At 39.0% G+C, this 14,793-nt stretch overlaps 3 protein-coding genes across 14 annotated transcripts in view; 2 read left to right on the top strand and 1 right to left on the bottom strand.

Annotated features, from left to right (window-relative positions):
* The window catches only part of eif4g1a (eukaryotic translation initiation factor 4 gamma, 1a), a 33,436-nt gene extending 30,872 nt beyond the window's left edge, over positions 1–2,564 (top strand). For all 3 annotated transcript variants that reach the window (XM_056742731.1, XM_056742732.1, XM_056742730.1), the window contains 4 exons: positions 596–730; positions 829–910; positions 1,004–1,144; positions 1,228–2,564. In XM_056742731.1, coding sequence (XP_056598709.1) covers positions 596–730; positions 829–910; positions 1,004–1,144; positions 1,228–1,409 — 540 coding nt within the window. In that variant the 3' untranslated portion in view covers positions 1,410–2,564. The remainder of the gene's footprint in view (positions 1–595; positions 731–828; positions 911–1,003; positions 1,145–1,227) is intronic.
* A 909-nt stretch (positions 2,565–3,473) lies between these two features.
* Positions 3,474–11,150, top strand: fam131aa (family with sequence similarity 131 member Aa). Its single transcript, XM_056742815.1, has 5 exons — positions 3,474–3,860; positions 7,175–7,262; positions 7,349–7,534; positions 8,260–8,397; positions 9,298–11,150. The coding sequence occupies exons 1-5, from the start codon at positions 3,807–3,809 to the stop codon at positions 9,756–9,758; spliced, it is 927 nt and encodes a 308-aa protein (XP_056598793.1). The 5' UTR covers positions 3,474–3,806; the 3' UTR covers positions 9,759–11,150.
* A 573-nt stretch (positions 11,151–11,723) lies between these two features.
* Positions 11,724–14,793, bottom strand: part of clcn2a (chloride channel, voltage-sensitive 2a) — a 40,797-nt gene continuing 37,727 nt past the window's right edge. For all 10 annotated transcript variants that reach the window (XM_056742809.1, XM_056742811.1, XM_056742808.1 and 7 more), the window contains one exon: positions 11,724–14,630. In XM_056742809.1, coding sequence (XP_056598787.1) covers positions 14,178–14,630 — 453 coding nt within the window. In that variant the 3' untranslated portion in view covers positions 11,724–14,177. The remainder of the gene's footprint in view (positions 14,631–14,793) is intronic.

Below are 14,793 nucleotides of genomic sequence, written 5' to 3' on the forward strand. Positions count from 1 at the left end.
TTTTAATGCTGATTGTTTTTTCTATGTCAAAAATAATTTTGTGTCAAACAAAGTGTATTTTTGTCAAGGCAAACCTAAAGTTATAGTTCACCCAAAATTGAAGCTTCTGTCCTCATTTATTCACCCTCCTGTCATTTCAAGCCTGTATGACTTTCTTCCACTAAACACAAGAAGACATTTTGAAGAATGTTGGTATCTGAACAGCGAAGAAAGTAATACAAGTTTGAAATAACAAGAGTATGAGTAAATTTTGACAGAATTGTCATTTTTGGGTGAACTTTCATTTGAACCTAGTTGTAAAAACATGGAACATGACAAAGTTTGTAACATTGTGAAAGGCTGGAAAAATGATTGCGAGTTTGAGAGCATTGCCTTCTAATGCAGGAATACCATCACTTTCTAGAAATGCTCTTATAAGTTTCCCAGCTGGTTTAAGAAAATGAATAATGTGCAGTTAGATAAGCATTTTGAAACGAAATTGTGAGTTAGTCCATCTTATTTCTTTTTAATGGACAATTTAAGAAGTGCCATAGCTTATTGCCTATAAATAAATGTTCTTATGAGTATGTAGTTCATTAAGATGTTGTGTTTGCAGGAGATGGAGTTCACTCTGGGTGAGGAGTCTGAGAAACCCAGTAAGGCAGAGCTGACTGAAGAAGAGCTGAGTAAACATTTGGACAGGTTGTTGGAGGAAAAAGCCAACAACCAGAGGATCTATGACTGGATGGAGGTGAGCCTGGGTGCTTTGGCTGAGATTCTAGGCTGTTGGAATTATGCTTTTTTTAGGGTATGGTTCTGTGTCCTGACTACAGTTTTTATCCTTTTAAGGCCAACCTAGATGAGCAACGGATAGGCTCCAATCTGTTTGTGCGGGCGCTGATGACCTCTGTGTGTCAGTCGGCCATTATATGTAAGTGAACCCTTCATGTGTGATCCGATCCACTTTCCTCAGTTTGACCCGAACCTGGTTTTAATTACGTTATGCATTCATGAACTTGTACAGGTGAGAACCCTTACAAGGTGGATTTGGAGCAGATTAAGCAAAGGGCCATACTGTTACACAAGTACCTGTCCGATGAACCGAAGGAGCTGCAGGCACTCTACGCTCTCCAGGCTCTCATGGTGCAGATGGAGCAGCCAGCCAGTGAGTTCCTCTTAATTTTCCCCCAACTCCTTTTTTTAACCTTTTTGTGCGTTTAGATAAATAGCATTGTTTGTTTTACCTAGATTTACTGCGCATGTTCTTTGACGCTCTATACGACGAGGATGTGATAAAGGAGGATGCCTTCTACAAATGGGAGACCAGCAAAGACCCAGCAGAGCAGCTTGGGAAGGGTGTGGCCCTGAAGTCAGTCACTGCCTTCTTCACGTGGTTACGGGAGGCTGAGGACGAGTCTGACAACAGCTAGTTCTGAACCATAGTGGTCCAGTTAGCACTGGACGGAAACCAGTGCTTGAGACTGAGGAGGACATCTGACAAACAGACCGAACTTGATCCTTATGAAGCCAGTCTTATCTGTTGAGGGTGGCTCAGATATAAACTACAATCATTCTCATCATTTCTTTTGCGCTCTTTATCTCTTGTGGCTGAAGTCCACCAAAAACTAAATAAAATGTAAAAAAAGATCTGCAGGACTGCTTAAACGTGTTAACGATTCATTGTCATTTATATTTTGAGAAATTCTTAAACTGTACAAACCAACGCTGCTCTTACATGTTAATATAGATTTATATGCAACGTGTTGTGTGACAGAGCAGATGTGATGTCATACATCATGTGTAGAGGAGAGTATGATGGTGATCATGTCTTTTAGGTTTGTAATGTCAGATCAAACATGGAGCTCTTCATGTTTTTAAATCGACAAAGGAGAAATGTATTTGCTGAATTCTCAGTGACAAATGAAATTTGAGTGGTGTTTGTATTCCCTCCCATTTTTTGCTTCCTATATACTTTAGCAAGGGGTGGACCTATTGAACTTCAGGATGATGGTGACTTTGACCTTTTAGACCTTTTTAGTGCTGCTGGAAGAGGAGGGAGGTCCAACATGCTTCCTAAAAAAGCCATCCATGTCCTGCCTCCTACCCCACACTTTTGCATCTTACCTCTCTTGAAGAACTGATCGGGGTCTTCGTAGAAGCCCTGCTTGAGCAAGCCTGCAGTGGAATTTTAAGAGAAATCATATAGAAGCATATATAAAAATCGATTTGATGAAATGACAGCAATGATCCTAAAGCCTTTTCTACTTGCAAAGTGGAAACACATTTCAGGAGCATTCTGTACATATATATGGAAATGTTTTTTGTTTTATTTTCAGAAATTAAAAGTAAAAAAATCTGATGCTATGCCATTTATTTTTTCCAACAGAAATGGCAGTTTACCTGTATTTAAGATTTGTTTTCTTCCACATGGTAAGAGGTGCTTACAATGATCAGTTGATTAGTTTTATTGAAACGAATTGTGTAAATATTTGTTGCTCTTTATTATTTAAGGAATTAATGCTTTCGCATCGAACTGGAAATGTTAGAGAGTTGAAACATTGCAAATAATAAAAGACTTTCAAGTTGCCAAATAGTGTGTTTGAGGGATGTGGAGTCTTGGGGGCAGACGAGCTCGGTTTACTGCTTTTTGTTGAACTGCACTCTGTAACACCGAAACTCATCTTTCTGCCGGAAGAGGGCGTGAGATCAACTGATTCTTACACTGAAATGCTTGCTTTACAAAGTAACGCCAATCTGCTGCTGCGGTATTTTAAACCGAGTCATAAACGTGAACTGCTCGGATCTGGGATGATACGTTTAACATTCATCTTCAATGATGTATGAGCACTTTTTTAGATCTGATCATATCCTTGATAAGAGACGTGCATGCGTCCTGTGGTGTGACAGCAAAAATGTAAACCAACAATGAAAATAAATCTCTTATGCTATTGTTATTTCAAAAATACAGTATTAACACTTAGAGGTTTGCCGTCACACCATGGGACACTGTATTCGTCAACTACCCACAGAAATTTCAGAAAACTATTTGCATCAAATATATGCTGAATACGAATATTGTAATTACCATAATAATATATTTTACTATTACTTTCTCTTTCAACAATGTTTATCTTGTGCTTAAGAACAAGAGGTCAAACAAGGTAGAGTTCCTGCAGTTATTTTAAAGCACAGTCCACCCTTGAGACAGCTTCTTACACTTTTTCCATGCATCTCATGCACATCTACTGTTATGGGTTCTGACTAGTGCTGAATTAAAGATGATTTGTTTTCCTCTAAACAGGTTTCATAAAGGACCACATTGTGCTTTTATCTTTGCCTCGACCTTGAAATGTTAATCTGTTTCGATACCTTTTAAGCGCAAGCATAATTGTCAAAGCAATGGAATATGTTGCATATCTGTGTATTATATGTGCTATGCTTCTTTTTAACGTTTCCACACGAGGTGCAATAGCAGCTGAAGAACATGTTAATTCAAGATGGCAAGGATGTTCGTGACTGCTTTACAAACTGCCACATGCATTCGTTCTTAACATAGAGAATGAACATGCGCTAGGGAACATCGACACGCGTGTCACCCATAACATCAGCTCTGCGCTCGCCAAACAGCATCGTATGTCTTTAAGAGCGCGCGCATTACAGGTGGGATGACGCTGTCAGATAGATAGATTCGGTGTGGTGGGGACGATGCGTTTCGTGGGTTAACGGCACTCGTTTCTGCCCCTCTCTCTGATGCTAAGAAAAAGGTGGCGGTCTGTTATTCGCTGCCGAAGACGGCTTCGGGATTATTCTCTTCAGATCCGAGGCTAATGCTGTATCCATGTGCAATGCTTTTGACAGCACTACCCCAACTGAATCTAAAGGTAAGCGCGCACCCCGAGTCACTGACAAAATGCCTGTCCGTTTTTTTTACAGCGCCGTCAGTGTTCGTGCTTTTGATGGATGTAATGCATGCGTTATTGTGTTGAGATGGCAATAGGCCGTCGCGTACCGGGGGCTGAATACTAGTTGGTGGAGACAGCGGTCGCCTGTTGCCAGGACACAAACGCGCGGTAGCTGTTGCGCTGTTTGCGCTGTTGTTTATGAACACGATCTCTCCTCATCAATCGGTCAATCGTTTCCTGGGCTCTGTTACTTTGGATCGTGTGTCCTGTTGTGTCACCCTCACTTCAGAGACGAGATTCATCTGGGCCTAATCTGTCACCCTTCAATTAACCGCAAAAATGCACCTGTAACCAATTATTTGTGCCATTTATTTGAACATTTATTTCACGTTACTTTCTTCTGCATGAAAACGTTCACGTGTTAAACACGGGTTATGCGTGATGCACAACGTAGGCTGTTTATATGCAAGGAATTTTACACCATCGATACATCCAAAACACAATATGACTCGGGCACATTTCGTAGAGCTGTGGCTGCGTGTTGTGCATGGTCAATGGGAATTAATGATGCTCAGGGACAGATGGTTCACGGGTTACCTGTTGCTATAACGACAGCTCTTATATTGCGTTAACTGCATTGTGTTGCTTTCCGTGAATTGAGCTCAGGTGGCACGGGCTCGGCCTATTTAACTTGCTTTATCGTTAGGCGCGACTAAAATTCGGTTGCGATTACTGGGACACGTTTGACCTTAAAAAGGCAAATCATGTTTGTTTGTTTGTCGTGCACACGCACTGTGCTTGTTGAGAAGCACCGCATTATTTTTCCAAGATGCGCAATTTTAGTTTAATTGTTTGGTCCCACTTATAGCAATAATAGTATGTCCAAATACTCTATAAATTGGATATGCAAATTAAACTAAAACGTACGTATTACTTTATTGCTTGATTCTTTACATATGTGACCCTGGACAACAAAAACAGTCTTATGGGTCAATTTTTCGAAATATGGATGTTTACATAACATGAAAGCTGAGTAAATAAGATTTATATTGATGTATGAGTTGTTAGAATAGGACAATATCTGGCTGAGACACAACTGTTTAAATCTCAGGAATCTGAAAAATCAAAATATTGAGATGTTCTGAAGTTGTTAATAAGGGCCACTTAGTAGGCCATCCACTCACAAAATTAAAGTATTTATATATTTAAGGTAGGACATTTACAAAATATCTTCCTGGAACATGATCTTTATTTAATATCCTAATGATTTTTTGCATAAAAGAAAAATCGATCATTTTGACCCTCACAATGTATTTTTGTCTATTGCCAAAAAAAAATCCTGTGCTACTTAAGATTGGTTTTGTCATCCAGGGTCACATATAGACCTACTACATTTTGTATTGACTAGAGGAACGTTTAAGTATATGAATGTAAATATGTTTATTTATGTTTACTGTTATAAAGGCTTTATATCTACTACATCTGTAATCTCTATAGATCTACTAAATGTTTAATGGACATCTGCTGAGAGTTAAAGCTTAAATAAACGTTTTGGTCTTAAGGTCATAGACAGATGTTCGTAAGGAGATAGCAATATGTATTACTAAACAAAAAAGTGTAATAATCACAATTTGTTAATATTGTTTGATATAAGACTTACTTGACCTCGTTCCAGTTATTTTGACCAGCGTGTCTCCCATGTAATGTAACAACTTACCCCAAATCACAGAAATATTTGACCCAAATACCGAACTAAAAGATGGCTGGCAGCTGGTGCCTCTGAAATCTTTTTCAAGAGCTGCTTTTAAACGGTCTGACATATCTCTCTCTTCGTCCTAGACAGTGATGTCACACACGTGCGTTTTTAAACCACCTGTATGGTATTTTATGTATGTGTGTGTGCGTGATGATGGGGGAGTTGATACTAAAATGCAGCATGGCATAGTGGCCTGCTTATGTTTTGTGATTTACAAATTCCTCACCTCACCTGGATTGAAAATTGAATCTAGTTCTGTTTCTGAAAGGTATGGAGTACAATCGGATGCATCAGTCCTCTTTTCAGACCGATGGATGTCGCGTCAATTCAGATTTTGATCATGTAACCCATTAAAATGAAATGCCACAGGTCATTAGCCCCCAGCTGTGGCCAGACGTTTTATTATCATGTTGAGGACTGTTGGCTAATATTATCTGACATGCCATTGAATGCTGTTTGCAAATTAGCAACCACAGAAAGAGTCTTGATAGGCCAAAATGTCTGAGGTGCTTTGATTATTAATCTTACAGATATGTGAGCTGCCCGTGTCACTATACCACACGCATCAATCTTCTAATCTAGCATAAAGCATGTAATTGTCAAAATGATTAATTGATGGATTTGGGGTGTATTTCTGGGGTGGAGCTTAAATTGTCTAATGCCTTATAGGCTTATAATATAAGGTAAAGGACATTATTGGCAAGTTCTTGGTTGCTTATGTGTTCTAGTGTCAATTTGCTTAATATCAAAATATTTTATGTTGCCTGAACTTAAATAGAGATTATAGATTGGTTATTACACATAAACAAATGCATTTGTCTTTAACTTATTTGTGTCATGCCCATACACCTCAACATTGAACACTCATTAAAAAACTCAACAGATAACTAACAGTAACAATGATATTAAAGCATTAATTAAGCCGGCAAGAATTTAAACACTAATCTATAAAAGAAATAAGAAACTGAACTGAACTGCTGCAATGTATCTAGGGAACTTTCAAACTCTTGCAATTTTGTTTGTTCAGAACAAACTGTTTTGTAAATTGGACAAACTTTCTGACGCATTTTGGCCAAAAACACAAAGTCCGGTCAACAAAATAATCTTTGTTTAGCTAATTTCGTTTAGTATATGCAAAACAATAATTTGACTCGTCTAACTAAAAATTAAGTTCAAGATACTTATTTCTCTTTGAAGTGATAACATTTTGCAAGATGGATTTTTAACAGTGTGTTATTTTAAATGCAATTTTTTCTTAAGGTGATGTTAAAATCAATAGTTATCTTATGTCTAAATTGAGTTTTATAAATCTTTTTGGAGGTTATAGAAAAACAACATGAAAGTCATTAACATTAAATAACTTTTACAAATACAATTGTATTGACCAAAAGATCATGCTGCTGCCTTCATGCTTGCTGATGTTAAGATTATTTAATTTGTGGATTAGTCGGGTAATAAAGAACGACCTAAAACTAAATCTGACCTGAATCTTCCCACAATGGTATAAATAATATATGTCTCTTGTTTCATCTTTCAGGTTGATGACCCTATTGATATGCTCCCCAAGTCAAGAAAATCCCTTAGCATCCAGGAAATTGCAGCTCTGGCCAGATCATCATTCAACGGTAGAACATCTATAGCTCCATTCTTAAACAGTCACACTTATTATTGGGTTTTGATGGCTAACTATCCTTTTTGCTTTCCTTTACAGGCATCTCACAGGTGGTGAAGGATCACGTGACCAAACCCACAGCTATGGCTCAGGGACGGGTGGCACATCTGATTGAGTGGAAAGGCTGGTCTAAGCCCTTAGACCCTCCATCTGCTACACTGCAGTCCCACTTTAACTCATACTCCCATCTCAGTGAGGGCGAACAGGAGGCCCGATTTGCAGCAGGTTGGTGGGTTCTTTTGACCCTATTAGTGAAGCTGTAGATCTCTCGCCAGGGAGATTACTTTTGTTTTTCAACATCAAGATTTTAGGTTTAAATGTATTTTTAGTTTGTGGTTTAGATGCTACACCATTTAAAAACAGTTTTTAACCTTTTATCACTTTTTATCCTTTTTGCAGTTCACTTTTCACTGAATATTGAATATTTTCAATATTGATACAATTATTATTTTTATTTTCATGAACGTTAATTGTCGTTATTAACAAAAAAACATTATTATATATCTGCATATTTTAGGTCCTGCAACTGGTCACCTTCAGCTTTCTTGCAGTTCACTTATTTCTGCAGCGTGTCAGATGATTATTTCAATGTATCAGGCAAGACAAAAAAGGCATTGATTGTAATGGAGAAACTTTTTATCATACATATTACTGAAAATAATTTTAGAATAATAATGTGTTTTTAATTTTTTTAATTAGGACCTTTAGATCTTTCATCAAGATCTGAAAGCTTCAGCAGACGGTGTTAAATTAGATTACAGTCACACAACTACACCTGCTAATCCTCTACTCTTTCCTTTCCTCTATCATAAGCCACATGTCTCAAGTGCAGATTTTAAGAAACCATCAGCAGAAAGCTTCTGCTTCATCTTTGTTAAAGAGGTTTTTGAATATCCCTGTACATCTCACGTAAATTCCTTCATGTTGTTTACATGTTTGCCTGTCTGTAGGTGTGGCTGAGCAGTTTGCCATAGCAGAGGCAAAGCTTCGTGCCTGGACCTCTGTAGATGAGGAAGATATGGATGATGAGACTTGTGAAGGAGATCCTAGTGTCAACGACGAGCAAATCACAACAACTCAGAGCTCAGGTGAGCTTGTAAACAATGTCAATTATTCTAAGAACCTTAAGGCTGGAATGCATTACAGGACTTTTTTTTGCCCTGGGAACATCAACCAATAAATAAAAAAGTCAGGTTGAGCGTATATTTACACTGATTACAAATAGCCGCCTTGTTGGCAGAGACTATTTGGACTAGCCCCGCCCACCAATATGTGATTGGAATAGAGAAAGTGTAAGAATGATGCTAATTCAAACAGCGACTCCAGTGGTGTAAAATGGAGACTGGGGTTCTAATGCACCTCTTGCTGATATCGCCTTTTTAACTTTTTCAATTACATTACAGATCATAAAGGCATTTGTTTTCAATAAAATTGATTTAAGAATAAAAAAAAAGATTATTCATAAAGTTTAGGGTAAGGCTAGGGGTAGATGTAGGGCTTTAATATCTCAATAAGTTGCCATAATTTTAATGTTTTTATAAATATAATGATTAACACTCTTATTATTGCATAATGTTTAATGCACAACAATACTGAGGTGCAAATAGTAATGTTAACTTTCTCCAACAAGTACAGTCTGAAAATCCGGGTAAAATCTGAGCAGGTCTTCTATTTTATTTCAGCCCTTATAGAAAAACGTTTTTGATGTACCAATTTTTTAAAGGGCGACGTTTGGTTTTGTGTATCCTTTCCCTTAAAATTCTCTTGTAATTAATTTGTGTGAATCATCAACTATTTTTTTTACTTCCACTTTTTACCCTTCCACTCTTTCTTTATTTTTCTTTATAGCATATTATATTGTGTTTGTATCTACAGTACTCTTGTTTTTTGGTCTTAATCTTACCTCACTTCTTTGTAAATGTCTCTTTTTGGTTCAACCCTCTCCAATCTGTGTTCGTCGATGTTCTTACTGTTTGCTCCTTCCTCAGATGACGTACTGTCCAATCAGAGCTGCCCAGTGCCAAATCAGGCTGAGACCGACAATGCTGAAATCCAGTCCTCCGATGGCCTGCTCATCCAGTCAGATGCAGACCGGAGCACGCAGGAACTGTCCTCCACCCAGACTGAGCCGGACATCTCAGAGGAAGAAACACAGGGGGCTGACGAACCTCAACTTTCACAGGAGGAGGAAGAAAGAGCCTCTAAAGCAGATCGCAGGCCTCTGTGGAGCAAGGGAGACTCTTGCTACTACTCTACTTCCTACTCTGAATCCGGTCTCACACCCGAGGATGAAGAGGATGGAGGAGATGTGGAGGAAGGAGAGGACAACGTCTTTCAGGAAGTCATCCGCTGGTACAAACGCTGCAGAAGCATCTCTGATACGTCTGGAGCTTTGTCTTTTGATGAGGTGGAGGAGGAAGAAGAACAGGAAGAAGGTTCCAAGCAGTGACATTGTGCGCCCTCTCTCGTCCTTTTGTCTTGGTCCCTTTGTAGTATCCCTTCTGTGAAGTGTTTGTCCAGTCTGTTATGCATTCAGAGACAGTGGCTGTGTATGAAAGCTAAAAGAGCTGCCTTCACACATAGTATAGGGAGTTGGGGATGGTTATATCCAGTGTATGTGTAACATCCAGTCTTCTAAGATGCCTTCATCCGTTTGGGTTTTGAAGTCTGCATAGTTGTTTCCTTCGCTGTCTGTGACATCCCACAATCCTATGCGTGCAGGTGGGACAGTTGGTGGAAAAATACAATTTTTAAAGAAATGAATTAGTTTGTATTTGTCAATATTCTCTCAACATTTCTTTCTGATAAATAAGAATGTGGATATATCTTCTCAATATAGTCATGGTTACCGCTAAGACTTGGATGCTGTTAGGAGGTTCACATACACAAAAGCTGCCTGTGAGGTCATTGGCTGACTGCTTTCGCTTCAGACGCAGCCAATGATTTGTTTTCTTCTTCACGTTTTATCTCATCCTCTATATCCTTGCCTCTTTATCTCTGTGGTTTTTATTTTAAGCGAGTTAATAAACAGAAGAGAACCGTTTTCTCATTTGACCAGCGAACAGGAGGAAAGTGACACAGTTTCCACTGTGGCACGTGCCGTGTTCCGGATGCTCATTATCTGTGAGTGACGACACACCAGGACTGTCTGGAATATCTCTGTGAGGAAAATGCGTTTTCCTTTCGTGACCATTCAAAAGTGACGTAATACTCATTGGAAATTTGCGGTGTGGTTAATACTTCAGGTCCGCAGTTTCCCGAGAGACAAGACCGATCAAGTTCGTTATTTTCATTTGGATTAGATGTCGCGCTGGAAGTGCTTGTGTGTTTTGGCTTGCTCCAGAAGAGCTGAGGTGCAGTGGGAGTTGATCTTCTTCGACGGGGCGTTGTATCTCTGAATAGAATGTGCCTGTTATTATTATGATCACTGTGTGATGTATATTAATGAAACGAGTGAGAATCCTTTATCATTCTTCCGTTCATTCTGATCTTCAGCTTCACTTCAGTAGATGTTTTATATGTGATTGGCTGCTGAATGAACAGGCTTTTTTGTACAGCTACTAGTTTGTACAACCTTAAGATGCAGCTACAGTAAAAGGGTAGGCAGGAAGAATATGTGCAATGCCTTTCCAAACTGTATTCATATGTTCCAGAAGCATGGAGAAAAGGCAGTGTAAAACCCATAAGATAAGTTACCATTTTCTTCTGTCATCTTTTCCTCGCTATGGACCGGTCATGATGTGAATGTGTAAATCCCCCATGAAAATTTTTTAATTGTTTGTATGAAAATGTGAGGTCAGATGTGAGAATTATGATTGCATTAAAGTTATGTGTATATTCATAGGTTTCACTGCTGATTCGGTTAGTTTTTTCGAGAAATTTGCAAACTGTTAATTTTTCCAGTAGATATATCAAAACGGCTATAAACAGAATTAATTCACTTAGAAAACAAGAAATGTAGTATTTACGTAAAATACTTGGACAATAGATCTATTTTTTTCTGTCCATTGACAGTTTTTTAATAAATTAAAATGCATTCTTAAAGTGATATACAATTTTCTATAATTGATGCACAGAACAGAAAAAAGGAGACTTGATTTAATGTCGAATTAATGTTAAATTAGTATTTCTCGAATCTCTACGTTAATTCACCATTAAATAAATTGTGACCCAATTTGTGAAAACCAGGCAGAAGTCTCAAAATCTAATTCTGAGATAAGTTTGAATTCAACCATTAATTTCACTATGATTTTAACATAACTCAGTCAATATAGAAGATATCAATGTTAAATATTTATTTACAGAATGTTCCTTACAACATTCTCTTGGTGTTGGTGTCTCAAGCGAATCATATCTTAAGGAGATTCAAACATTGTCACTTTTTTCTAAGATACAACATAAAAAAGACAGAAACTACATTTAAAGTTGAAATTTAATATTTACTGATGTACAAAACAATTCCATGTTTTCTGAAAAATAATGGCGACAGCTGATTCAAAATGCTTATCTCTATATGTACAGGGTATGTGAACTGAGTTTATATACATACCACTTTACCCTGTATTCTGTACAAGCAAATGATTTATAAAAACATTTAGGGAAATGGGAGCAGATTTATTGCTTAACTCTACACTGAATGTGCGGCATATCAGCAGACAATTTAAACACCATGGGTTCGATTTAAACTGCACAAGCAGCAAATACATGACACAACATATCTAAAGATAATTATTAGCTTAAGAAGTAAGTTATTCATCTTATCCCAGCTTAAGTGATCCATAAAACAGCTGATTAGTGCAGCCAAATGAACGTTTAACTCACAGAAACCAATACTAGACATTTCTGAGAGAGAGGCTGTGTCAGGAAGTCGAGTGCATGGTTATGGTTTTGGTCCACTTGTCTTAATCCGTTTAAATCACACCTTTATCCCCCATTGCAGTGTACAAATAAGAAACATAAATCAGACGCTGGCTTGCTTTGCTAATACGGTGCCAGGGTACTTGTGCTGTTATTGACTATACTGCATAGCATCATTCATCCACAGTTCTAATGCAAACAGAAGATTCTCATGTGAAACTGAAATGTGAATAACCGCTTCTACAGTCCAGTTAACATGTTAGGTATTGTGAAGGCATTTAAAAAATATATATACTGTTTGAACAGTAAAGATATTGCCTACCCTTTCTTGTCTGTTGGCTTCTATAATATTTATAACTTATGTGCTTTTAAACATGTAAAAAATAATATGCACTGTAGAAACACAGTCAGCGTTCAGTAAAATGATTTGGCAAACATTACTTTCAAGGATATAGCATTATTGCATAAAGCTCCAACTTAATTTAAAAAAGCTTTACAAGTAAAAGTAAAAACACAAATATGACAAGATTGCAGGTACACAGAACATCCATAATTCTAATGAAACACATTTAAATACTTAAATGATAAAAATAAATTGCTGGATGAGATCTGCACGGTGACCACAAAGTGTCCCAGTTACTGCGATGACATTTATACAAAGGCTGGATTAGGCAGATCAAAAGCGAGACCTCTACACTGCAGGTACAGCTTCGCAACTCTTGTGAATCACTGTGTGCATTGGTGTGGTCGTGTGTGACGTTCAATTTCTGAACACATGCAGATTTTCAATCCAGGATCAAAAAATCAGTTAATTTCAGTGATGTAACACATAACAGCCCTGCATGACCTTTTTAATGGCTGGCTAAAAAGCCGGTCCGGCGCTCCATGATGTATAATGTTTGTGCACGTGTGTACGCATGCAAAGACAGCATTGGGGCGCATGCATATAATTAAAAATGAATAAACGGCTCCATTTCTCCACTTGGAGTCTCCATAACATTGATATTGTGAGGGAGGATACTTTGAAATATTTGGAACAGCGAGGCAGCTACGCTAACCCTGGTCCTGAATCAGAAACAGATCTGAGCATGCTAAACATGTCTACATGTTGGGGGCTATCATTACTCATAATTACAGGGACCAAACCATGTGCATGTCGTCTGATCCTTTCGCTATGGAATAGGTTTGTGTTATTTGAATGCTAATTACAATGTGCTTACAAACTGCCCTGGATGGAAGCTCCTGCGGCACTGCTGTTCATTTTCCATCTACTCTTCATCCTCCCATCTTCTCTCTTTTGTGAACCCATCCGGTCTCATTTTTGTCCCCACATCACGTACTTGTTCTATCCATGTCTTCTGTGGCATCTCTTGCCCACCCATTGGTTATCCTTAACTCCCCCTCCCTCCGCGTTTCCTCGCAGTGTCGGTTATTAAGGGCTATATTTAGAGCGAAATTGTAGTTTCGCTCTCAAAGACAATTTATTTGGATTTAAAGTGTCGGCACCAGATGGGTGCGTTGGCTAGGTGCAGCTGAGTCACTCTCGCGCACTCTCTATCACTTGCGCAAAGACAAAACATGCACAGAAAAGCTACAAATCAACATTCGCAGGAGTTTGGGATGAAAATACATTCCACATGCTCAAAAATGATCACCCGCTGTGGTTTACACGATTTTCGATAAAATCTCTAGGGCTTAGTGAAACGGCCACACTATAGGCCTAGTTGTGCTCCCCTGACTATGTGTCACCCTGATGTTCTGACATCATAAACTGAAAACCTGCACTGTCGCATCTTACCAACATGAACACAAGCATCAGTCACACATCAGAATGTACAAATACACATGCGGAGTGTTTTTTGTCAGAGACCAGCGATTGGGGGTTTGATAAGTACAGAACGGACAGTGTGCTTCACTGCTTAAATGACTTCCACGTTCGACCTCCTCACCTTGACTTCGCGATCCGGATTATGGTGTAAATGAAGCGTGCATTACCATTAACAAGCAGCAGTCATTCCGGTTGACCCTTCGAGTGCGAGGGGCTTCCCACACTCAAAGGTTCCTCGCACTGGGTCAGGCAATGCTCATTGACTGTCTCCGAGTCATCCTGAAGTGGGTGGGTACAGTCATAGGGGAGCTTTGGCAGATGCTCCTCTTGGGGAGTGCTATCGACGTAGGGCAGCTCTGATCGGTCATCTGTATGTAAGGGGCTGTTCTGACTGGACAGCTCCGTGCACTCGGTCTCATTTACCAGGCTGCCTTCAGACGGCTGCTCCCCTTGGTCTTCCAGGTCAGGGAGGTTGGGTTCCCGTGGCAACGACATGCTCTTGTGACGACTCCAGAGCTTGTGGAGCTCGGTAACTTCTGAAACACTGCTGCTGTTGCCGCTGTCACGGAAGCTGGCCAGCGGGGGACGAACTTTCACTCCGGTCACCGTTACAGACCCCTCGATGGCCTTACGAAGCTGCAGACAGACACATCATTAAATTATTCAGTAAACATTAAGAGCTCTCTTACATGCTTTAAAGAGCCATCTGTTTGACATGATAAATGGTACTTGGAGTGTTTGCCAAGATAAAACAATCAATTTTTAAGACTTGAACATTAAGTGGCAATTGCTCTTGAGC

Source organism: Triplophysa dalaica, chromosome 3 (genome assembly GCF_015846415.1).
Source record: "Triplophysa dalaica isolate WHDGS20190420 chromosome 3, ASM1584641v1, whole genome shotgun sequence".
Classification (NCBI taxonomy): domain Eukaryota; kingdom Metazoa; phylum Chordata; class Actinopteri; order Cypriniformes; family Nemacheilidae; genus Triplophysa; species Triplophysa dalaica.

Excerpts from the sequence above, each read along its gene's own strand:
- fam131aa (XM_056742815.1), top strand. The coding sequence starts at position 3,807 with ATGCTGTATCCATGTGCAATGCTTTTGACAGCACTACCCCAACTGAAT. Across the intron at positions 7,263-7,348 it reads GGCCAGATCATCATTCAACG|GCATCTCACAGGTGGTGAAG; the intron begins GTAGAACATCTA and ends TTTCCTTTACAG. Across the intron at positions 7,535-8,259 it reads GGAGGCCCGATTTGCAGCAG|GTGTGGCTGAGCAGTTTGCC; the intron begins GTTGGTGGGTTC and ends GCCTGTCTGTAG.